Raw genomic sequence first — 23,754 nt, forward strand, 5'->3', positions numbered from 1 at the left:
GTAGACGTGTGTACTGTACGTACTACAAAAAAATGCATGTCTGTCACAGTGGGAAAGTCCCCTTGTCTGAAGAAACCCGTACATCTCGGCAGTACAGTGGTCATCAGCGCTGCAGCGTACATCACAACCCAGAAACCAGCATGAGAAACACTGTCTGTTTGAACATTCAATAATATTAATTATTATTAATATTATGTTCATGTTCAGGCTTTGTACAATTGTAGTTAGACTTGGGTGAAGTGGAAAGACTCTCTCTGTTCCTTGACTTATCCCCCGCCTTATCAAGTACCGAATTTTTGCCTTTCAAGATGAAGGTAAGTCCACGCACAAAATTTATTTTGATTTTTCACGGAAGTTTACTTTGGGTTTTCGGTGATTTGAATTTTTCAAAAGTAAACGTTGCGTCGAAATGGAGATGCCTCCCAAGCCGAAACAAGCCGAAACAAGGTTTTTTGTTTTTGTTTTGGCTTATTACAGTCGTAACACAGTGTATACGTTTATTGAGAAATCCTTGCAGTGTGTTCTTTACACTTGAAAACTGAATGCTACATCCTATTGGCCTAACCAATGCACCACACAGGCTCGTGTCGTAGCCACACTGAATAAATAGTAATTAAATACCAATATTTGGCAGTGCGCAAGTGTAGTTAGTACAGTGTACTAGCATGCTACAGTCCATTTCAAAAATATGGACGCATGGTGTTTTTGAAATATTTCAAATCTGGCTGGAGCTTCTGGAGATTTTTCCGGAATATTACTCAGGTCCTTCCCACTCTCATATCGATTTTTAAAGGGGAAGTTAAGGCAAAAATCAAAATTTCACCAGTTGTAGTCTTCGGGGTGCTGAGTCGAATGGTCTTGGTCCGAGAAAGCTGAGACGCTCCCTTCCTACTTGAATCCCAATCGAACTCGCGCACTTCCACCGAAACTGGGTGACTGCGCCCTACTAGATGGGGATTTGTATGCAAAATGTCACTAAAAGCGCCATTTCGTTCTTATAAAAGCACGGATGACCGCGATTGGCCCATATGTTGTAGTCTTTTGGACGCTGAGTCGACTGGTTTTGGTCCGAAAAGGCTGCGATGCAGCGTTCGCCCCTAATTCCCAATCGAACATGGTTGAACAAGCGGTCACGTGCTCCTGCGTACACCAGTCACCTGGTCACCGTGCCTGCAGGGTACAACTTACTAGCCTGTTTTGACCTTTTTTGGGTGCAGTCCTGTCACTCGAGTTGAACCTTGGTGTGAAAGTTGTCGCCTGCTGGCGTGGTGACCAGGTGATTTTGGCACCCAGGAGCACGTGACCACTTCTTCAACCATGTTCGATTGGGAATTAGGGGCGAACGCTGCATCGCAGCCTTTTCGGACCAAAACCAGTCGACTCAGCGTCCAAAAGACTACAACATATGGGCCAATCGCGGTCATCCGTGCTTTTACAAGAACGAAATGGCGCTTTTAGTGACATTTTGCATACAAATCCCCATCTAGTAGGGCGCAGTCACCCAGTTTCGGTGGAAGTGCGCGAGTTCGATTGGGATTCAAGTAGGAAGGGAGCGTCTCAGCTTTCTCGGACCAAGACCATTCGACTCAGCACCCCGAAGACTACAACTGGTGAAATTTTGATTTTTGCCTTAACTTCCCCTTTAAGCGATCAGATAACAAACGCCCAATTTCGAAATTTTTGTGCACAAAGGGATCACAGATTTTATGTGGTATAGATGCTGGCCTAACAGTTTTTTGAAATCACGCGTCTGTATATATTTTTGAAACGCACTGTAACATACTACTATCTCTCACATTCACGATACCTGTGGGCCTGTGTGCATGTCTGCTGTGATGTTTGTTGTGTAGGTTGCCATTGAAGGCTGTTGCCATGGTGAGCTGGATCAAATCTATGCCACGCTGCGCCAGGCAGAAGAGAAGGAAAACGTCAAAGTCGATTTGCTCCTGATCTGTGGAGATTTCCAGGTAAACCCCCGAAAAAGGATTACATGTCATCCGAGTCAACAATAGTTGTGTACTGTACCTTCGTGGCACGTGTCACATGATTTCAACAGCTTTTGTTTTCACGGTGTCTGTATAGGCTGTCCGAAATGAGTTTGATTTGGAGAGCATGGCTGTTCCGGTGAAGTACAGACAGATGCAAACATTTCACAAGGTGAGATTAAATTTGGTTTAAGAGTGGTGCTGAATTTATTAATTTATTATTCTGTTATTCCATGATGGCTTGACGCCAGTAAGGAAAATGCCCGCTTGCCCGCTATTCAGAGCCTCTATGCACAGACCCGGTCACGACACAATGAGGTTTGATAGCCGTATAGTATACGGGTAGCCATGATGCTGAACTAGTAGGTAACATGTAATCAATATCCGGATAGCTAGTATTTCAACCTTTTTAGGTCTCATTAGCAGAGCTGAAGTGACTGGCCAAACTGATCACAATGAAGACAACAAAGCATGTTTAGACTGTCTCAACGCATCAACGTCAGAGTGTTCTAACTGCAAGAAACACAGTGAACTCTGCACAAGGACAAGTAACTTTGACGCCAACCAGAAAGAGTGCTCGACCACGCCGAGGCGAAGAAGCATAATAGTCAATTTCCAGACCGCTAGTCATTTCATGTCAACCTTGTTTGTTCTCATTGACGGAGCACAGAGTGACCTGGGGGGGGGGGGGGGGGGAGGGGGGATATTGTACTATCATGTAGGTGTGCGGAGCACAGAGTGACCTGGGGGAGGGGGGGGGGGGGGGGTATTGTACTATCATGTAGGTGTGCGGAGCACAGAGTGACCTGGGGGGATATTGTACTATCATGTAGTTGTGCAGAGCACAGAGTGACTGGGGGGATATTGTACTATCCTGCAGCAGTGCAAAGTTCAGAGTGACTAGCGGGGTGATACTGTACTATCCTGCAGCTGTAGCTGGTCTACATGTAGTGTTGCTTCATGTAATAAGCTTCCTCCATGTAGTTGAAGTTGTGTTGTTCGTTTGAGGAAAGTAGGACCAGCTGCTGGAACAATGCTCAATGTGCTGGGCTTAAAGTCTTGAACAGTGGTCAGTGCACTGGACACAGAGACTTTACACACACAGAGACTTTACACACACAGATCAGTGGTCAATGCACTGAGCACAGAGCATTCTATGGTCATGAACACTCTGAATAGCAACTAATATGGCTGGGTGTTTTCTTTCTCTCTTCCATGTGTGTTGTTTATTTGAAATTGTTTCAGTACTACAGCGGTGAAGCTGTTGCTCCTGTTTTGACTGTCTTCATTGGAGGCAACCATGAAGCCGCCAATCATCTCTGGGAACTGTGAGATGTGATTTGGTTGATTCCCTGACCTTTTTGAGCATGGTGTTGGCACTGATTTAGCTCTGCATTTGGCAGTGACCGCCGTGGGCTGAACTTTAGCCCAGTCTTTGTCATGATAATATTGTTTTCTTCAGTTCTCTCGAGTTTTGCAGTACACGTACCTCCGAGATGGCTACGAAACGGCTGCTCGTGTTCACGTTCAGGTTTTGATGTTTGTATGTGTGCAAGCATGCGTGTAGGCATGCACGTGTGGGTGGGTCGGCATTTGCGTGCGTTTGTATGCGTTTGTGTGGATTTGTGTGTGGGTGTGCCAGCTACATGTAGTTAGGTAGGTGGTGCACTTATGCCAATTACTGTTCCGACCTGATGCCATTGGGTTCGGCTTCTTGAAGATGTATTGTCATTGTTGTACCTACCACCAAGACTATATCCCACTGTAGAGTGTGCAATTCTGCGTATTGACGGCGAAAACTCAAATCACATGTTCCAAGGCCGTTCGTATTGCATGTATGTACATGAACAACGAAGGCCAGCCTGCGCAAAGACCGAATAACTGCCATGTTCATGATGATACCTCGTATTAGTTGAGTAGAGGGGATTCTGTCAGGGAGCGCTTTTTGCCACTCCAATGCTGGCTAAAGACAGGCAGCTGGGGCTGGGAACGTACAGTATAAAGACACGTGATGTGAGTCTCTCTCCCCTCACCTGGGAAGACCCACGTGACCACTTATTGGTAGTGAGCAAGTACAAGGGTGTTCTGTTTTTTGTTTTTTGTTTTGTTTTTGTTTTTTTCTTGCTTATTGTGTGTGTGTGTGTGTGCTGCTGTCGCTGTTTTTGCTTCAAATCTTTATTCTCATGATGACCTGTGGCTGATAGGAGGTTGTTGTTGTTGTTGTTGTTGACGTTGTTGTTGTTGTTGTTTAGACCCTATGGCGGATGGGTTGCTCCAAACATTTACTACATGGGCTTTGCATCGGTACTGACGTATGGCGGCCTTCGGTTTGGAGGGCTAAGTGGAATCTTCAAGCAACAAGATTTTCTGAAAGGTAGTTTGTCTCCAACATCCACCTTTTCACATTATTTTGATAATGATGATCACAAGTATTTTGATAATGATGATCTCAAGTATTTTGATCATGATGATCACAAGTATTTTGAATTTTTGATCATGATGATCACAAGTATTTTCACGAGGCCCAATTCTTGTTCTCTCGTCTCTAGGGTGCAGTTGTACTGCTTTCCATCCTACACAATTCACTTCCTGCTCATCTCTGTTCTTTCTGTTGCAAGGCCATTTTGAGAAGCCACCATTTGATCAAGGCACGGTGCGCAGTTTCTACCACATCCGTGAAGTTGATACCTTTAGACTACACCAAGTAAGGCGTGGCTGAGATTTGATCCTTATCCTCTTTGCAGCCACTCCTGTGATTTACGATGCTCTTGGACTGCATGGAGGGAAGTGTTGGCCAGTTTTTGTCTTCAGTTACTTTGTGTCCATGCTCAGGGATAAGGAGAAAAAAGAGCCAATGAAGTGAAGGCATGTATTTGCCATGATAGGGGGCTGTATGAGACGACAACAGGCTGGTCTCTAACTGTAGAAATAACCATGCTCTGGCAATTGTTGTAGTTGTTGTGCTCAGTGGCAGGGCTGTGTCGCAGTCATCCCTGGCAGCACTACACTACTATTAGTCTGTGTTGGCTACAGGTAGTTGAATTTCATCGAGCATTACCATATTGTGAAGACTTGAAGTGCAATGTACACTTGCAAGGACCACTTTAGAAAGGCTTTGCGATCTGCATACCGGTATCCGTCATCACATCAGAGTCCTGCTTGCCGGTCCGCTGTCGCCAATCACTGTTCTTTTAAAGAGTAATAGAGATACATGTACCGGTATGTCTGCTCATTCTGTGTTCTCCACACAGCTTGCACAGCCCATGGATATTTTCCTGTCGCATGACTGGCCCAATGGAGTAGCTCACCATGGTAACATTGACCAGCTCTTGTCGAAGAAGCCGTTCTTTCGCGAAGACATCGAAAAGCATGCTCTGGGGAGTCTTCCTGCCATGGAGTTGCTGAGGAAGATGCGACCACTGTACTGGTTTTCAGCTCACTTGCATGTCAGATTTTCAGCCGTTGTAAGTGTTACTAGTGTTACTTACTTCTCTTTCTCGTATTACCAACTTGCGACTTGCAATGGCTAGATCTCTAACACGGAATACATGCATGTACATGTAAGTGGGTTCATTCTTCATACGTGTAGTCTGAAGTACTAAGTCTTATGGTGTGACATCTACATGTAAGAGTTAGACATATCAGAAACAGGAGAACAAGAGCAGGGGAAGTGGTGAACAAGAGGGTGCAGGAGTGGCATAGGGGTGGGTCTCTGATGGGTGCACATACTTTGGTCAAGCAAACATAAGTCCATTGAATTCTTAGAAAGAGTTTTCGGCAACTCCATGGCGACCTGATCAGGGAGTTTTTTTTATCCTCATTGGCTTCCTGCCAGTTTTTCGTGAACATCTTGACAAACCGCGTTGTTTTGATTTTCTCCGCCTGCTCGATTATTGTAACAATGACGACACTCGGCGGGGCATCAGGAAAGTGTCCTTATTCGCGAAGTGTCGTTATACCCGAAGTCTCATTATATGTGTTACAGTTGGAGGGGACTTTGCTCTGGGCATGGAAATTCTGTCGTTATTCGCGAATTGTCGTTATATCCGCAGTCGTTATTAGCGAAGTTGACTGTAGGTCATTACAGGGTTTGAAGTGGGTTCTGAGAAGAGGTGACTTTTTAATAGATGAGGGTGTCAGCTGGTCTACTTGCCACGCTGCGCTGCACGAATCCAAGAAATACTACTGCCGTGGACATGGAAATCTGGTCGAATGACGTGGGGCCGGCTCCCTCAGTGCGTACAGAACATTGCATGCAGTGCACGTGTTAATCAGATGCATACTCACGGCTGCATGGCCAGCGCCCTGGGCCGCTTGACCTACGACCGGATTTCCATGTCCACGACAGTAGCTACTCCGATATACGCAGGTGGTCAAGGAGTATAACAGCGCTGCATGCTGCACCTTTTAGATGAGTGACACAGTTGAGACCGGTTAACCGATAAGGCGGCGATCTTGCCCGTCGGCCTATCAGCACTGAACTATGGAATTCACAAGCATTGACTCAGCAGCAAGGTGATGCCTTTTGAATAGACATGGTTAGCATTTTACCGTTTACGCTAAATCCAACGGTACTCGTGCCCAGCACCCAACATACCGTTGGTTTGGTATCGTTTCAACGATAGAAGGCTCTGTTTACCGGGAGAAGGAAAGTTACGAAACAGTGCGATTCCAACTAGTGTGACGTCACAAACCGATTGTTGTGTCAGAAACCGAAATGCTGGCCATATCTTGAAAACACACAAAAACGGTACAGGCCAACGGTGGAAGTTAGCGTGAACAGTAAGATGCTAACCATGTATAATGTTACTAGCAGCACCCCAGGCCAGCGTTGCCTGGCCGAATGTGGCATGCGGGTGAAGCAAGTACATGAACAGCACACTTGCTCAGCACGTGGTGGTGGCCAGACCGCTGAAGTCCTGGTGAGGAAGGTTCTTCATGGTTGGAAGGAGAAGGAGGGACGTCTGTTACGCCTTCGGGAGGCTGGTCAGGGTTGTCCATCACCTGATGGCGGATGAAGCGGCTCAACAAATTCATAAACTTACGAACAAAAGTGCGATGCGCTCTTCACTGCAGATCAGATGCAGAGTGCAGTCAGTGCAGATCTTTTGTATCCTTTTGTTGCAGATGTTTCTATTTGCAGAGAACGGTTCACGTGGTCCGCAGCACTTGTGCGGCTGCTAGTGCTACCTATGGCCTAGGCTAGGTGGCTACATGATTCGCACGCTTCGCGTGCTCAGTGCTTCTGCGCGCGGCTGCTACTGCTACTCGTACTGATCGTGGCTGCTACCACCTACACTGCACTGTTCGCACGCTTCGCGTGCTCAGCACGTGGTGGTGGCTACACGATTCGCACGCTTCGCGTGCTCAGTGCTTCTGTGGCTGCTTCCGCTAGCTACACGATTCGCACGCTTCGCGTGCTCAGTGCTTCTGCGGCCGCTAGCTAGCTACACTGTGCTACACTGTACGCACGCTTCGCGTGCTCAGGGCAGCGCTGCTCCGCAGCGCTTCAGCGTGACACAAAAACACACGTCACAGGTGCCTCTTCTTTATAAGGAGCGTGACACACACACACACACACAGACACACGTCACAGGTGCCTCTCTTTTATAAGTAAAGATGTACAGTCATATTACATAACCATCACGGCTTATGGCTCATTCTTGAACAGTGTGCAGAGGAGGAGAGTGTGTAGGATAGCAGTTGTGTATGATATCCTGCCATAAATGTCGGGTTTTGAAAGCTGTGTCAGAACCCCCCCGTGGCCGTGGGTCGCTACAACTACGTCCCTGGATGCGGGGTTTTCCGCTGCTTGCACTTTCTTTACTACTGTGTTCTACAAGTAATTCACTTTGTTCCCGATTTTTGTTCCAGTTTTTTTATTCATTTTGCATGACTGTCTGATTCACACGCAACTGTGTATGTGTGCTGGTGTGTGTGCGTGTGTGGTGTGTGCGTGTGTGTGTGTGTGTGTGTGTGTGGTGTGTGTGCGTGTGTGTGTGTGTGTGTGGTGTGTGTGGTGTGTGTGGTGTGTGTGTGTGCGCGCGTGTGTGTTTCTTGCTGTGGCCATTGCGGTAATTGTCTTTGCAGGTGCACCATGACAAGTCAACTGCTGAAGATGACCAACCTACTGTGACCAAATTCCTTGCACTGGACAAGTGCTTACCGCGGAGAAATTTCTTGCAGGTAGGAAGCAACTTGTGCGAGTAAAAGTGATTGAATGAGTCTGTCCGTGCATAGTAAACCCATAATATGATGTACAATTGCAGTCAGTTGCACTGTAGTTTACGAGTTTACTTGGTCCGTTTCATCGCAATTGTCGCTTACCTATCGCAACTAAGAACAAGAGTTATTTTATCGCTCTGTAAAATTTCCAATACGCATAGTGAAGAAGCATGATACAGGATACCTGTACGCCAGAATAAAAATAATTCAGCGATGGAATCTGATGAAGCAAGGTTACAAAAATGTACAAAAGAAACCAGCGACGGAGAGCGTTCTTGCACTCACGCTTCAGTTTATCCGACTCTGGCTCTGTATCACTCGAGCTGATGTCACTTGAGCTGACATTCGCTGGTGTGTATAGCTGCTGGCGCCATGGCGTAGAGTATCTCTTGCTTTCTCCGCTTGGCGTATGGCAGCGATGGGAAAGGAACAATCGTGGCTGTCACTTTGGCACTTGGAGGATCGTGGGCAGCGTGACCCGTGTGTCACCACTGTGTGTTTCAACAATGTTTTTGAATCAGGCACACATCCCTCTCCAGACAGCTGTCATACGCTCTGCTGGATACGCTGACCACGACTCTTGTACTGCTGCTGCCAGGTCGGACAATGTCTTACCATTTCGCCATCAGTTTGCAGGCTTGCAAAGAATGCCAGGTCGTCGCACTTGCAGTTCAAAAGTGGCGACTGAGCTGGCTGGCCTGGCCGTGACTGTCACGCTCTCGAGGTCAGGATGTCGATTTCCCCTGCTACAGTTCCGGTCTTTGAGCTGCGCTTGGCTTTTCGCTGCAGTGAATGTGTGCATTCACTGCAGTGCATTCACTGCAGCGAAAAGTTCCCCACTTTCCCATCACAATCGTACGAATCGCGATGCCACTGCGATGGTTTTTTCTTTCTGGTCTCCTTTGATCTTGCCTTCACAACCTCCCAAACAAATGTGAGTTAGATATCGAGATCGGACTGGGTTTTACCTGTCAAAAGGTGCGTGGGAGATAAGCGACAATTGCGATGAAACGGACCAAGTACTTGTAAACACATTATGCATGTACCGTAAAATACCGTTGATCCGCCCCCCACTCCATGTCGCTTCCCAGCTGGGTTTTCGGCAGGGGGCAGGAATTAGATCAAGGCTGTCAAGTGCAGTACGATGCACGACAATGTCAAGGATCAGACTCGATGTGCTGAATTGTGCACATTTTCATCCTGGATTGGCACGTATTGTGTACAACAGTGCATGCGTCGGTTCAACATCGTATTTCGTTGTATACGCCGAAGTCGCTTCACAAGTAGAAAATCGACAGGGGGCAGGAATTAGAGAGGGGGCGGATCAACGGTACTTTACGGTAGTAATATAATATACCCCCATTGTGGAGAATATCTGGACCATGGTTTTTTTTTGCTTACTCTGCACACCATGTCCACTGCTAGATTGTTGACTTTCCGGAAGCAAGCGGTGAGAGAAAGTTGGAACATGATGCTGAGTGGCTGTGTGTCCTAAAGAAGACTTGTTCGCTTGACCAGGGTTCACCTCGCTACCAGTGTATGCCCTCTACTGACTTGTAAGATCACACACACAAGCTGCAGAGACAATAGGGCTCTATCAGTGTATATTATGTAATTACTAATTACACATACCAGTACTTACCAAAGTTACCATACCAGTACACATACTCTGTATCTTTACATACACAGGGTTCTAGCCAAAGTGGGATAGATGGTACTGTGTGTGTGTGGGGGGGGGGGCACTCCACTACTCTGATACCTCTCTCTCTCTCTCTCTCTCTCTCTCTCTCTCTCTCTCTCTCTCTCTCTCTCTCTCTCTCTCTCTCTCTCTCTCTCTCTCTCTCCCTCTCTCTCTCCCTCTCCCTCTCTCTCTCTATCTCTCTATCTATTTATCTATCTATCTCTTGGAGAGCTTTCCAGATTGTCCAAGATTTGTGGAAATCAGGGAATTAGAACTAAAGTCATGTCTGGGATAGGGTACATAATATCGCAGGCTTCTGTGTACATGGACCTGCCACCCAGGACAGAGGGTTCAAACTCACTTGTAATAACTGTGGGAACCTGATTTCGAATACAGAGAAAGCTTCCTTAGCCAAAGTCTTTGTCCATGTTGTGAATGTACAATCATGTGCTACACTACACTAGTACCGTGTACCCTTTCCCAGTACTGGCAGTAGGCTGCCGGCAGTACATGGACATGCACATGGAATGCTGCCGGCCGTATCCTCCTATTTTTTCAGAACGCAGTCCAAAAATTCATCCTTTATCTGAAAATCAATGTGTAGAGAGCCCCCCCCCCCCCCCCCCCCCGACTTCAACAGAAAACCCGGAGGTTGTACTGCTTGTCCTTGAAAGTACATGTAACAGTATTACGCACGGCTGTTTGAATAAATCCATGTTGCCCTACCATGCGATAAATCCATGTTGCCCTACCACGCGATAAATCCATGTTGCCCTACCATGCGAGGACAAATTGACGTCAGGGATAGGTGTCCAGTTTTGGGTGAAAAGGATTTCTGCCATCACCATGACTGGTTTGTATCTGGGTAGACTTTGTTGTGACTGTACTGTACATGTCCAGGTGGCGGTATCAACCTATGCCCAATGAAATTGCCAGTTTGCGGGACTCCATTGATCTGACGGTAAGACCAGTCTTTCCTGTTCAACTAAGTTATTTCACAACGCATGCATGTGCACATCTCACCCTGCCCTGGCTATTGTCACAACGCATGCATGTGCACATCTCACCCTCCCCTGGCTATTGTCACAACGCATGCATGTGCACATCTCACCCTCCCCTGGCTATTGTCACAACGCATGCATGTGCACATCTCACCCTCCCCTGGCTATTGTCACAACGCATGCATGTGCACATCTCACCCTCCCCTGGCTATTGTCACAACACATGCATGTGCACATCTCACCCTCCCCTGGCTATTGTCACAACGCATGCATGTGCACATCTCACCCTCCCCTGGCTATTGTCACAACGCATGCATGTGCACATCTCACCCTCCCCTGGCTATTGTCACAACGCATGCATGTGCACATCTCACCCTGCCCTGGCTATTGTCACAACGCATGCATGTGCACATCTCACCCTCCCCTGGCTATTGTCACAACGCATGCATGTGCACATCTCACCCTCCCCTGGCTATTGTCACAACACATGCATGTGCACATCTCACCCTCCCCTGGCTATTGTCACAACGCATGCATGTGCACATCTCACCCTCCCCTGGCTATTGTCACAACGCATGCATGTGCACATCTCACCCTCCCCTGGCTATTGTCACAACGCATGCATGTGCACATCTCACCCTCCCCTGGCTATTGTCTGCTACATATGCTTGCTTCTGATCTCTGCTTTGTATCTTGTAGGTTCCGGAAAATTTCTGCCGCACATGTCCCGTGTATGAAGCTAACCAACGGAGACACCCACCTCCTGCACAGAGTACGTAACTTATAATTATTGCTATGCACTGCAAATGCATGCATCGTTGGAAAGTTACTGCCGTGCCGGCACGACTATAAGATTGGGGTTCAACCGGGTACAGATGCACCTGACACCACCTTCTACGGTGGGTCACTGGTGGGTCACTGGTGTTGGTGAATAAGCACTCACGAGTCCTGGTCTCACACAGACCAAAAAAAACGCCTCAGCTGGGCCAGTGTGTACTTGACGGATTTCTTTAAACCAGGACACTGAAAGTGCTGACGTGACTTTGGAACATGTACTTTCAACTACATGTACCAGTACAGTATGCGTACAGTCGATATCGGCTATCTCTTAATTTGCTGGCCGAAAATCCTATATATAGGATTTGAAAATGTGTACCTTTTATGCCGTTGATATTGGTCATCACGACCAATAATAACGACATAATGGTTTTCATGGAAGTTGTAAATATGTTTGAGGCATGAATTTTAGATTCATAGGGTGATAATATTTCTGATGAATACCCATTTTCAGCAATAATTGGAAATTTGAGCATAATTGTTCAGCTGCTGTCATGGAAAGGACTGAAGCAGTGAATGTGCAGAAGAACATTGCAGGTGTGGCACGGGGTGGTTTCATGACGACATATCGCACATGCCGTCATGAAACTACCAGTTTTAAGGATAAAACAAGGTCCAATAAAATCTCAAATCCTATATATAGGATTCGAAAAATAGGGCACAGGCCTTAGTAATATTGGGCAAGGAGATGAGCCTGAGATGTTAGTGTTTGAAAAAATTATCTTATTCAACTCTCGATATCTACTAAGACCTAGCAAGGAAAAATTGGTCACATACTTCTTGCTATTCTCATGCCACACCCATTTTGAGTTGAAAAATATGACCAAAATCCTATATATAGGATTTAGCAAATTAAGAGATAAAGTCATTGGACATAGTGATAATCCGGCTGCAAACGGAAATCTTTTTTTTGTTCCACTGGAATTTCGTTTGTACTGAAGGTCTGCACGCCGTGTATAGAGCACTCTGACCAGTAGTCACGGTCCATTTGTGATAAACCGGCTGTATTGATACGAAATCAAATATCTCAATAGCAGAACCAGAAATGCCAGTCGAATTATCGTTTGCAACTTTCCCTCGAACTAATGAACAAATTATTATTTAATATGACCAATGTATTGGGTATAGCAATAAATCGGCTATAGGGATACAGAATCGTTATTCAATTCACCTCTTTCTACAGAAAAACAGATCTGCTACAGTCTGTATAATAAATGATAGCGACACACGAGCGGGAGACATTGATGTCTCAGCTTGTAGCGTCCGTGTTTTCCTAGTGTCGCCACAACTTGCCAATTCTGGTCTGCTGCTTCCTGGATGATGCTTTTGGAGGACAAGAAGTTCTCCACTCTGGAGAAGCGCCCGCAGTTGTGGAAATTTGGAAAATAAAATAAATTTCTTCTGTGTGGTCCAAGTGCACGTACAGTAGCAGAGGAGTACAAGTTGGAGTGTAGTTAGCGGTTCTGGAAAAGTAGTATGTTTGATCCATGATAGTGCACTATCCTACAAGGTGAAGAGAAAATAGGTCGCATCTAGCTTCGAGTGCGACGGAGAGAGTGATAATTCCAGAGAAAGCAGACGCATCCAGGATCGGGCTCATCCCTAGTTGGAAGCTTACACTTCATGGTTCATCTTCAATGTCAACTGTGATGGCTGCTTCTGCTTCATTTCATGCCTTGGGTGATCGTCGAGAGCTTCTTCGCCAGGCACGCTTCATAAAAGCTCTCCAGACCTTTCTCTAAAAGGACGCAGTTACTCGATCGATTCTTCCGGACTCCTTTCAGACAGGACGATGCAACCTCCATGATCGCCGACTTGCTTTTCAGGATGGTGGAGATGGACGACTGCCCTATTCCGAACTGCCGTCCAGTATTGCCTTGCATCGCTCGAGGATTCTTCTCTGCATAGTTGAGAATTCCCACCTTCTTCTCAACGGTCAAACAAACTCTACTAGCCTCCATCATGCAACTCACGAAATTCAGGAACAAGAAAGAAAGGCAATTGAAACCCTCCTCGACAACGACCTTGAAGCGGCGGAGGTCTACAAAGAAAAGGCCGGCCATGGGCTGCACTGCATGCACCAAGTGTAGCTTACGTAGTTTTGTAGACATTGTGCACACTATCTACACTGTACACCTACTACACTGTACACTAGGTGCAGCATGCATCCTGTATTCATGGTAGTAGTACGCTACACTAGCGCCACCGAGTACCCACATGTATATAGAGTGTATGTACACTAGTGCCACCGAGTACCCACATGTATATAGAGTGTATGTACACTAGCGCCACCGAGTACCCACATGTATATAGAGTGTATGTACACTAGCGCCACCGAGTACCCACATGTATATAGAGTGTATGTACACTAGCGCCACCGAGTACCCACATGTATATGAGCCGTCAGATGCATAAAGGGACCATTTGCAGGTCCACTTGAAACGGAGAAAAACGTGTTCAAAGTCAAGTGGTTCGTTTTCAACATTTTGAACTGTCAAAACGATGCGTTCGCGATTTACGTTGAATTGTGTCTCCCCAGGAACTGAGCCGGCATTGGGACCGCCGTAGTCTGGAAGCTGGTGTCATGACGATAATTCTGGTCGTTCAACTGTCCAAATCGGCTGAGTTGGGGCTGAGAACGGCCAAATTCCGCGACAGTGTTCCCATCACGCAAATGCAAACAAATCTTTCTCGCCGATCGCTTTTTGGTTTGCATAATTTTCCAACGAAGCGATATTTTTTAAAACGGTTTTTTGCATGTGAATCTACAACCCTTCTAGATTCTTGTACATATCATAACTCAATTTGCTCAAAAATTGTCAAATGGTCCCTTTATGCATCTGACGGCTCATATACTATAGAGTGTATGTACGACGCCCGCAGATGAAAAATTGCCTGTACTGCTGTAGTGATACACCAGTTTGTGTAGTGATAGGTTAAGTTCACTGATAATTGTTCATATGAAAAAGCAGAAGGGTACGGTCGTTACAACTGATATCTACTGTATTTTATTGTGTAACCATGGCAAAGCGAACAAGCTTCGTTCCACTGCACACCGCTCTCTTTGTAAGATTGAATGTGGATGTTCCATTGTTAGCTCAAGTCTTCTTGCATGTCATGATTGTGTTCAATCTTGTGTCTTGTGTACAGCTGGCGTCAATCCGCAGACTCAGCTCTTCTGCAGTAAATTGGGCATAGCACCGGCAACAGGTTAGCCCTTTCTTGCTGTTTTGAATGATGCAACTGATGACCTTGTGACACATAGCTTTGCATAAGTAGACCTTTGGCAGTTTGGGTAATACTCGTGCTTAGCAGAAGAAGCACAGTTCATTAAATTAGGCGGCAACTGTCTACGTCTTTAATTTTTTTAGGCTGCTGATAACAATGGTCAACTTCGTGTTCTTCTGTGGGGACTGCAAGTCCGTCAAAACTCCCAGCAAATCTATCTGAAATTGCCCCAGAGTACAGTGTGATGTCACACTCGACTTGCCCTTCCAAGTAAACTTATAAAAAAAATTGTGGACAGTTTTTCTTTCAACCTATCGTAACTCGGTTGATTTTTTCGGTGTTTGGGAGAGATTGAATTGTATAGGTCGGCGAGAAAACTCTCAGCTGTTGTCTTGAATAATTGCCAAAACGATAGGATACGTGAGGTCTTGAGTTACGACGCTTTTAACATTCGTCACACAGATTTGCGCTCGGGGTGTGATGCACGACTTAAAGGGGAACTGTCACCAAAAAATTCTTTGTCTTATCTTGTAGTTCTTTGGCTAGCTCCTGATCACGATGGTGTTATTCGTTTTTCTCTGCGATGACTGGAAGTGGGTGAAAACTTGAAAAGAAGGTGCCCAAAATTGTCCCGAAGTACCGAGTGACGTCACGCCGGACTTGACCTCCACGTGTACATTCGTCGTCAAAAACGAAGTCCAGCCCGTGTGCTGGTCGATCGAGCCAACTGTTCGATGTACGGTGCACGCTTGCCTTCTGAACTCGGACACTCGATGTGTAGACCCGGGTGCTCGAATGAGACACAGGGTACCAAAACAGAAACAGCCTGAAATTGTACCTAAACTTGTTCCGATTTCGTTTAGTTTTCACAAATACCATCAACATACGGTATGCTAACGGTATGCCAAATTTCAGAGCTGCCCGGTAAACGGTTTTTGAAATACTCGCGACCCACTTTTTGCTGGGTCCTTGATTCGAGGATGTGGGTCTCCTGTACGGTGCTGCCAAAGACCTGCTGAATCTGCGGCTCCACTGACCATTTTGCTCTCAAAAACGAAGTAGTAAGTTACTACTACCTGCCCTCAACTGCCACACCAAGCGTAGACGATGGTAGACCCGTGTGCTTGAATCGGAGACGATCTGACGAGTTTGCTGTTTCTGATTCGAGCACCCAATTTTCAAATAAAAAATCCGAAGGAAATACGACCATTTTACTGCGTACTGTAGCTTGTGTTGTAGCGCACCCAGGTTCTGAATTCCTGCTGGGTGGGTCAAGCCAGACTCCCTTCCCTGTTCCATCGCCTCTCCAAAAGTATATTCTGACATTGTTGAGATTTACAGATGAGAAACTTCACACCTGTCAAATCGTTTCTGATTCGAGCACCCGGGTCGACGTTGTACACAAAGAGAACGCCAAAAAGGGACAAAATAGACAAAAGTCGACAGCAGTTTGTCGCACTGCACTGGTACTTCCTCCACGAAGCTCCAACTCTTTGTTTTATTCGTGATTACGAAGGAGTGGAAGAATGTTTGTTTGCTGTTAGTATGACACACATACCTCGTACATGTACTTGAAAATTATGTCGTTGTATCGAAGGTGGCGGTGTTGCCCACCCGGCTCTGAAATGAAAGACGTTGGAGTTCGTCATCTGCATCTTCAGCAACATCGCCAGATGAATCGCCTTCACGTAACTACATTGCGTTCCTTTGGGGCTCGGGTTGGTGGTGTTATCGCCGGCCGGAGGAGTACTGTTTTCTGCATACGCACTCAACATCGTGTTGTTCCTCACACGAAAAGTTCAAAACAACGACGTACTTCCGTGCTCACAAAATAAAACTTAGATCCTCGCGGAAGAAGTCAAAAAGGTGAAAGCTCAGCTTCTTTTTATTTTGATTTGGCTCTGCCTCTTTGGCATTCTCCTTCGGTACGACGTAGACCCGGGTGCTCGAATGAGACACAGGGTACCAAAACAGAAACACCCTGAAATTGTACCTAAACGTGTTCCGATTTCGTTTAGTTTTCACAAATACCATCAACATACGGCCCGCTAACGGTATTCCAAATTTCAGCGCTGCCCGGTAAACGCTTTTTGAAATACTCGCGACCCACTTTTTGCTGGGTCCTTGATTCGAGGATATGGGTCTCCTGTACGGTGCTGCCAAAGACCTGCTGAATCTGCGGCTCCACTGACCATCTTGCTCTCAAAAATGAAGTAGTAAGTTACTACTCCCTGCCCTCAACTGCCACACCAAGCGTAGACGATGGTAGACCCGTGTGCTTGAATCGGAGACGATCTGACGAGTTCGCTGTTTCTGATTCGAGCACCCAATTTTCAAATATAAAATCCGAAGGAAATACGACCATTTTACTGCGTACTGTAGCTTGTGTTGTAGCGCACCCAGGTTCTGAATTCCTGCTGGGTGGGTCAAGCCAGACTCTCTTCCCTGTTCCATCGCCTCTCCAAAAGTATATTCTGACATTATTGAGATTTACAGATGAGAAATTTCACACCTGTCAAATCGTTTCTGATTCGAGCACCCGGGTCTACCCATCTGTGTTACAGTTCAAAAGGCACACGTGCACCGTACATTGGAACAGCTAGCTCGATCGACGAGCACACGGGCTGGACTTCGTTTTTGACGACGAATGTACGCGTGGAGGTCAAGTCCGGCGTGACGTCACTCGGTACTTCGGGACAATTTTGGGCACCTTCTTTTCAAGTTTTCACCCACTTCCAGCCATCGCAGAGAAAAACGGATAACGCCATCGTGATCAGGAGCCAAAGAACTACAAGATAAGACAAAGAATTTTTTTGGTGACAGTTCCCCTTTAACGGTCGGGATATTCCCTCATTGCGTCAGCTTTTGGCAAGGATACGCTCATTCAAATTCCAACGAAGACTCCCACGGGTGTCTACGAAAACATTTGAGCTTCATGCGGGCAAGGAAAGTGGAATAGAGGATGGAGATTGATCGCGAGTGCAAGCCGAACGCTGAAATTTGCTCACTTTGTCGCGCCCATGAGATCTCAAATATCTGTGGGGACAGATATGTGTCACATGTTCTGTTTATACCACATACACATTCCTTAGCTGAGGCTGCACTGCGTTTTTCCTCCAAGGGAGTTCCACTGACATTGTATTCGGTGGCCGACGGTCTGCTTTTGTGAGCTAGCCCTTTCTACAATGTTTGCGTGCTTATGCCTACAAAGTAAAGGTTGTGTGATAGAAACTCGGATGTTGAGCCATAAATAAATGTAAAAAGAGAAAAGGACATATGGATACGAGTTTAGAGTAACTCTCCATCACTGTAACATGATACTATATACAGTCAGAAAGTGCAATAACTAGGCACAAAACTGACAGAGTACTGAGACATTCGACGTCCTGACACCTAACTTTAACACATCTCCGTAGCGCTAACCGACAGCCTTCCAACTTGGAAGGTTCAAGGTTATGGAAAGACCAAAGAGGGGAAGGCAAGCGCAACGAAAACGAGCAAAAGCTACAGTCCCAACGGAACAAAGAATGTCGATTGTTACTGGACGATGACGAGACCAGTACGATATTTGACAAAGCGGTCTAACTACAATTCGAAGCAGCAAAGCAGCACACCACCCAACTTGGGTGGGTCATAAATATCAAAGATAAGTAAAGAAAGGGAAGCTTTGCGAAAACGAATTGTACAAGCCTTCCCCTCTTTGGTCTTTCCATAACCTTGAACCTTCCAAGTTGGAAGGCTGTCGGTTAGCGCTACGGAGATGTGTTAAAGTTAGGTGTCAGGACGTCGAATGTCTCAGTACTCTGTCAGTTTTGTGCCTAGTTATTGCACTTTCTGACTGTATATAGTATCATGTTACAGTGATGGAGAGTTACTCTAAACTCGTATCCATATGTCCTTTTCTCTTTTTACATTTATTTATGGCTCAACATCCGAGTTTCAAATTGCACACCTGATGAGCCGTCACGAACCATACGGCGAAACGTACGTCGTGTGAAACAACTTGTTTTGTAGTCAACTAGTCCATCACAATGTCATGCATGAGGAGTATTGTAGGAGTTTGGCTTTCGGCTTGTACAATTCGTTTTCGCAAAGCTTCCCTTTCTTTACTTATCTTTGATATTTATGACCCACCCAAGTTGGGTGGTGTGCTGCTTTGCTGCTTCGAATTGTAGTTAGACCGCTTTGTCAAATATCGTACTGGTCTCGTCATCGTCCAGTAACAATCGACATTCTTTGTTCCGTTGGGACTGTAGCTTTTGCTCGTTTTCGTTGCGCTTGCCTTCCCCTCTTTGGTCTTTCCATAACCTTGAACCTTCCAAGTTGGAAGGCTGTCGGTTAGCGCTACGGAGATGTGTTAAAGTTAGGTGTCAGGACGTCGAATGTCTCAGTACTCTGTCAGTTTTGTGCCTAGTTATTGCACTTTCTGACTGTATATAGTATCATGTTACAGTGATGGAGAGTTACTCTAAACTCGTATCCATATGTCCTTTTCTCTTTTTGTGTGATAGATTTATTCATTCTTGTGCGGATCTCAAGATTCTGCTGATTACTGCAAAAAAAGTCTTGTATTGTTCGGTTTGCTTTGGTTGCAGGTTCTGTGGATTCGGCGTTATCTGTTGCCTCTAGCAACATCGGCACTAGGGCAGGCAGCTCTGCAAGTGACCGCGCGTATTCAGCAGCTACCGGTGCTGCAAACACGGATGAGATCAACTTGGATGATGAGGAGGAGGAGGAGGACGGTGATGGCAGTGGTACATCTGGGCAGTGCACTGCTGCTTCTGCTGCTTTTCCAACACGCCAACAGAAAGACTTTGCTGGAAATTCAGATGAAATTGCATTGGATGATGGTGGTGATGATAGTGATGATGATGATGATCAACATGTGTCTTTGTTTCGGAATAGGCAAGCCCAACAACAGATGTCAACCAGTCACGCCATGATAGGTCCTCAGCCGAGATCTCCAGGAAACACATCCACTGTACCATTGAACGGACAGCAAGCACCCAGTAGCTATTCACCAGGACACCCAGCGTCTTCGTCACCGCCACAGCGTTCTGCATCAGCTCTCTCCATGCCCAGTGCAGACAGTAAGCCAGACATGGCAGCAAGCAAGCAGGAAACGTCACCGGTTGCTATGAGCAGTGCTGCTCCACGTCGCACGGCCATGTTTCTCCCACCTCCATCGAGTGGCGGTGTGACTGCCAGTACGACGGCGGCTAACACCACTGCAGCCATTGCCACTGCTACCAGTTCATCAGCCACTGAGACGGGTATTGGTCAACAGACGGATGTTCATGACAGAATGCCAGATGCATTTAAAGCTGATGAACAGCCCACGCCCATTGGAGCAACGAGCGTGAGTGGTACGTGGAGACTATTCATCTCACACTGCAGCTGTGACTTCACGCTGTACATTCCTGGTGCAAATTTGGCGAGTGAAATCCAGACCAATGTTCACTTACAGTACTGGTAGCCGCCTGGCCTCATTGTCCTGGCTTCCCTCTCTCTCTCTCTCTCTCTCTCTCTCTCTCTCTCTCTCTCTCTCTCTCTCTCTCTCTCTCTCTCTCTCTCTCTCTCTCTCTCTCTCTCTCTCTCTCTCTCTCTCTCTCTCTCTCTCTCTCGTGCTGAAAGTGTACCTTGGTCCATATGTCACTTGTCACAGCTTTGTAACATTATGAAGACATTGTATGTACTGGGGAAGTGTTTGCTCCCTTACACTGGATCTTGCGCTTTTCCGCCGACTTTACTTGACACTTGGCTGACTCACAACTGCCATCCAGCAAACACGAGCAGTCCCTCGAGCCTTCGACTCAGCAAACCTGCAAGAAATCACCACTCTCTGCTCAGTACACTGTTTGGGGGGAATTCACCCCTCCTCAATTGAGCTTCAGTAGGCTACCACTATGTTGTAGTACATGTACTGCCATTATTTCTTCTTGTACAAGCTGCCAGAACGGCGGATATGTCACTTCTATGAAGCCCAGGGGACATCTCCCTTCACTGTAGCTGTTGCACAAGCTGTTGACAGGTTTGTTTGAGTCTTGCACTCATTCTCCTTTGTGACAGTTAATGCGTTTTGCATGTGCGGCTTTGTATATGCTTTCGGTGTGCTCTTCAGAAGGCCAACGTGCAGTAGACGTACAGGCGGGTGTGAAGTCAGAGGACAAGGTTCACCCAGCGCTGAAAGTGGAGCCGCGTGTTTTGAAGCGCCGCAACTACGCACTCTATGCTCCTGAAAGTGATGGCGATGAAGATCAGGTAGCAGACTGTGAGTTCTGCGACACTGCTTATCCATCTACTGAGATGCGGAGAAAGAAAGCAAAGGAATAGTTGTTGGAATTTATCGAAAAGGAATATAGAGTGTGCACATACACAGTTGATGCACTCACTAAACATGCTCACCTGACACTCATGCCTGCTTTACGCATGTGTCCACGTGTGTGTGTCCACGTGTGTGTGGGTGTGGGTGTGGGTGTCCATGGTGTGTCCACGTGTGTGTCCACGTGTGTGTGTGTGTGCGTGCTTGCGTGTGTTTTAGTCGAACGACATGTTTTTGCTTTCACAGGGAATGTTCTCTGCTGATGTACTTCCGAAGTACAGTATGTCTCTCATTGTGTCGTATGTGTCTCTATATCTGTATCAGACTTTGTAAGTGTATCTGTAAGTGTTATTGTTGGAATATCTGTATATCTGTAAGTGTTATTTTGGATTTTAGAAAGCTGCTGCTAGGCTTGTGGTGTCTCTTACTGGAATGTACACAGAGCACTCCACCCTCCCCTATTTGAAAAATAAAACAATTTTACTCTTCTGATTCTCTCTGTAGTATGTATTCTTGGTATAGCAGGGCAGGGGTCGTCGTCCAGGGCTAACCGTTGTTTGTTTTGTTTTTAAAGTTTTTTTCATCCCCCGCCCGCTTTCTGCCGATATCGATAATACACTCGGACGTCTCTTATCCGGGCACCTTGGGACCGGGCACTGCCCGCATCTCAGATTTGCCCGTATCTCAGGATAACACATCTACCGCGTATCATCATTTTTGAAGAAGTTTATTTGGCACATATTGCACATGTTCAGGATACAAAAAGAATCCACTGATAAAAACATGTGTGGATTACACAGCTTGGCAGTGACAAATAAGCACTTGTGCATACCGAAAAAGTTCAAACCTCCCAAATTCGGAGCATTTTTGCCCTAGGAACTCAAGCAGAAGGTGCCCGGTACGCGGTAGAGAGACGTGCTCGTATCTGAGGCGTCCAGATAAGAGACGTTTGAGTGTACAATAATCCTATGTTTTCTGCAGATAAAACGAAGTTCAAGAAAATACTGGGCGTCAGGGGATTGTACCCAAACGTAGCGTGGCCCCGTGGGTACTTCTTTGTCTCGTTCAAGTGGAGAACACTGAATTGCCAGACGTGTGGCGTAATGCCACATGTAGAGTATCAATTTTCCCCTAGTGTTAGGTTTTGCGGGGCAAGTCCACTACAACCGTACACACCTTCATACCAACTCTGCATAAAAGGTCATGAACTTTGTGAGGTCATACTCATAAATGTCTACTAGAACGGGTTGTACCTGCCAAGTATGGGGAAACTTGCCCCGCACAAAGGTGATGGCCATCTTAGGCTGTGTTTACATGAGAAATTTCAACCCGGGTCTAGTTCAGCCCGGATTGAAAGTCTGTACGACAGACAAAAGAGGTGAGCGTTTACATGAAGACAGTTGACCCGGGTCAAATACTGATATGCCGCCAAAAGTCCACTTCTACAGTCCTGTATGGTCACGTGAATCCGTTCGCGCGAAATTTGCATCTGCAGTGCTGTTCAAACCTGGCGCGAGATACGCACAGAAGTACGTTTGTACGATTTTCTTGACCCGGGTTGATTTCAACCCTCGGGGAGGGTTGAAATCAACCCGGGGCGAAATTTCAACCCGGGTCAAGCGCAATGCGTTATGTAAACGCGCCATTCATTTTGTGCACATGGCGGGTTGAAATCTGACCCAGGTCGAACTCAACCCGGGTTGAGTTCGACCCGGGTCAAGTTTCAACCCGCCATGAACACAGATTGACTGTCGCGTTTACATGACGCATTGCGAGAAATCGTACTAGCGTACTTCTGTGCGTATCTCGCGCCAGGTTTGAATGGCACTGCACATGCAAATTTCGCGTGAAAGAATTCACGTGACCATACAGGACTCTAGAAGTGTACGTTTGGCCGCATATCAGTATTTGACCCAGGTCAACTGTCTTCATGTAAACGCTCACCTATTTTGTCTATCGTACAGACTTTCAACCCGGATTGAGAATTCTCATGTAAACACAGCCTAAGATGCATACCTCCCATCGCTGTGAGCTGCTCATTATTTGCGTCATTCCTGCTTCTATCAGAACGAAGTGGCGCTTTCAGTGACATTTTCTACATAAATCACTATCTACACTATCTACTGTCTATATCAGTTGTATAAAGTCTATATAGACCCCCACCTAGACAGTTGTCTAAAGTCCCTAGGCTGCTTACAGTGCTCAATGTCCACTGGACAGAGCAAGTAATACAAATATTACACAGCAATGAATCAAAAAAGTCTCATTCCGCTGTAACTCCGAGTTTCGTGTCAGAACACTTCATCAGACAGCATATGACCAAGACTAACAATCACTAGAATATATATACGGAGAAGGGGAGAAGGGGGCAAAAGTGATGGAGGTACATTTCAGTAGCGCGAGGAAAAGGGATGACAAAATCAGCGTGATTATAAGAGGAAAAAGATGTTGAGAGTATAGAGCATAGCCAGGGTA

General features: G+C 46.3%; 1 protein-coding gene across 1 annotated transcript; it reads left to right on the forward strand.

Annotated features, from left to right (window-relative positions):
- The first annotated feature begins 162 nt into the window (after positions 1-162).
- LOC135824589 (uncharacterized) lies at positions 163-21,771 on the forward strand. The gene is made up of 14 exons (XM_065337326.1): positions 163-314; positions 1,851-1,967; positions 2,083-2,157; positions 3,231-3,313; positions 4,238-4,359; positions 4,604-4,689; positions 5,237-5,449; positions 8,076-8,171; positions 9,636-9,766; positions 10,792-10,852; positions 11,592-11,664; positions 14,880-14,939; positions 19,553-20,323; positions 21,079-21,771. Exons 1-14 carry the CDS (start codon positions 309-311, stop codon positions 21,288-21,290), a joined length of 2,106 nt encoding a protein of 701 aa, XP_065193398.1. The 5' UTR covers positions 163-308; the 3' UTR covers positions 21,291-21,771.
- Positions 21,772-23,754: the final 1,983 nt, after the last annotated feature.

The sequence above is a fragment of the Sycon ciliatum genome, chromosome 1 (genome assembly GCF_964019385.1).
Source record: "Sycon ciliatum chromosome 1, ocSycCili1.1, whole genome shotgun sequence".
NCBI classification, from domain to species: Eukaryota; Metazoa; Porifera; class Calcarea; order Leucosolenida; family Sycettidae; genus Sycon; species Sycon ciliatum.

Excerpts from the sequence above, each read along its gene's own strand:
- LOC135824589 (XM_065337326.1), top strand. Across the intron at positions 1,968-2,082 it reads TGATCTGTGGAGATTTCCAG|GCTGTCCGAAATGAGTTTGA; the intron begins GTAAACCCCCGA and ends GTGTCTGTATAG. Across the intron at positions 11,665-14,879 it reads ACACCCACCTCCTGCACAGA|CTGGCGTCAATCCGCAGACT; the intron begins GTACGTAACTTA and ends TCTTGTGTACAG.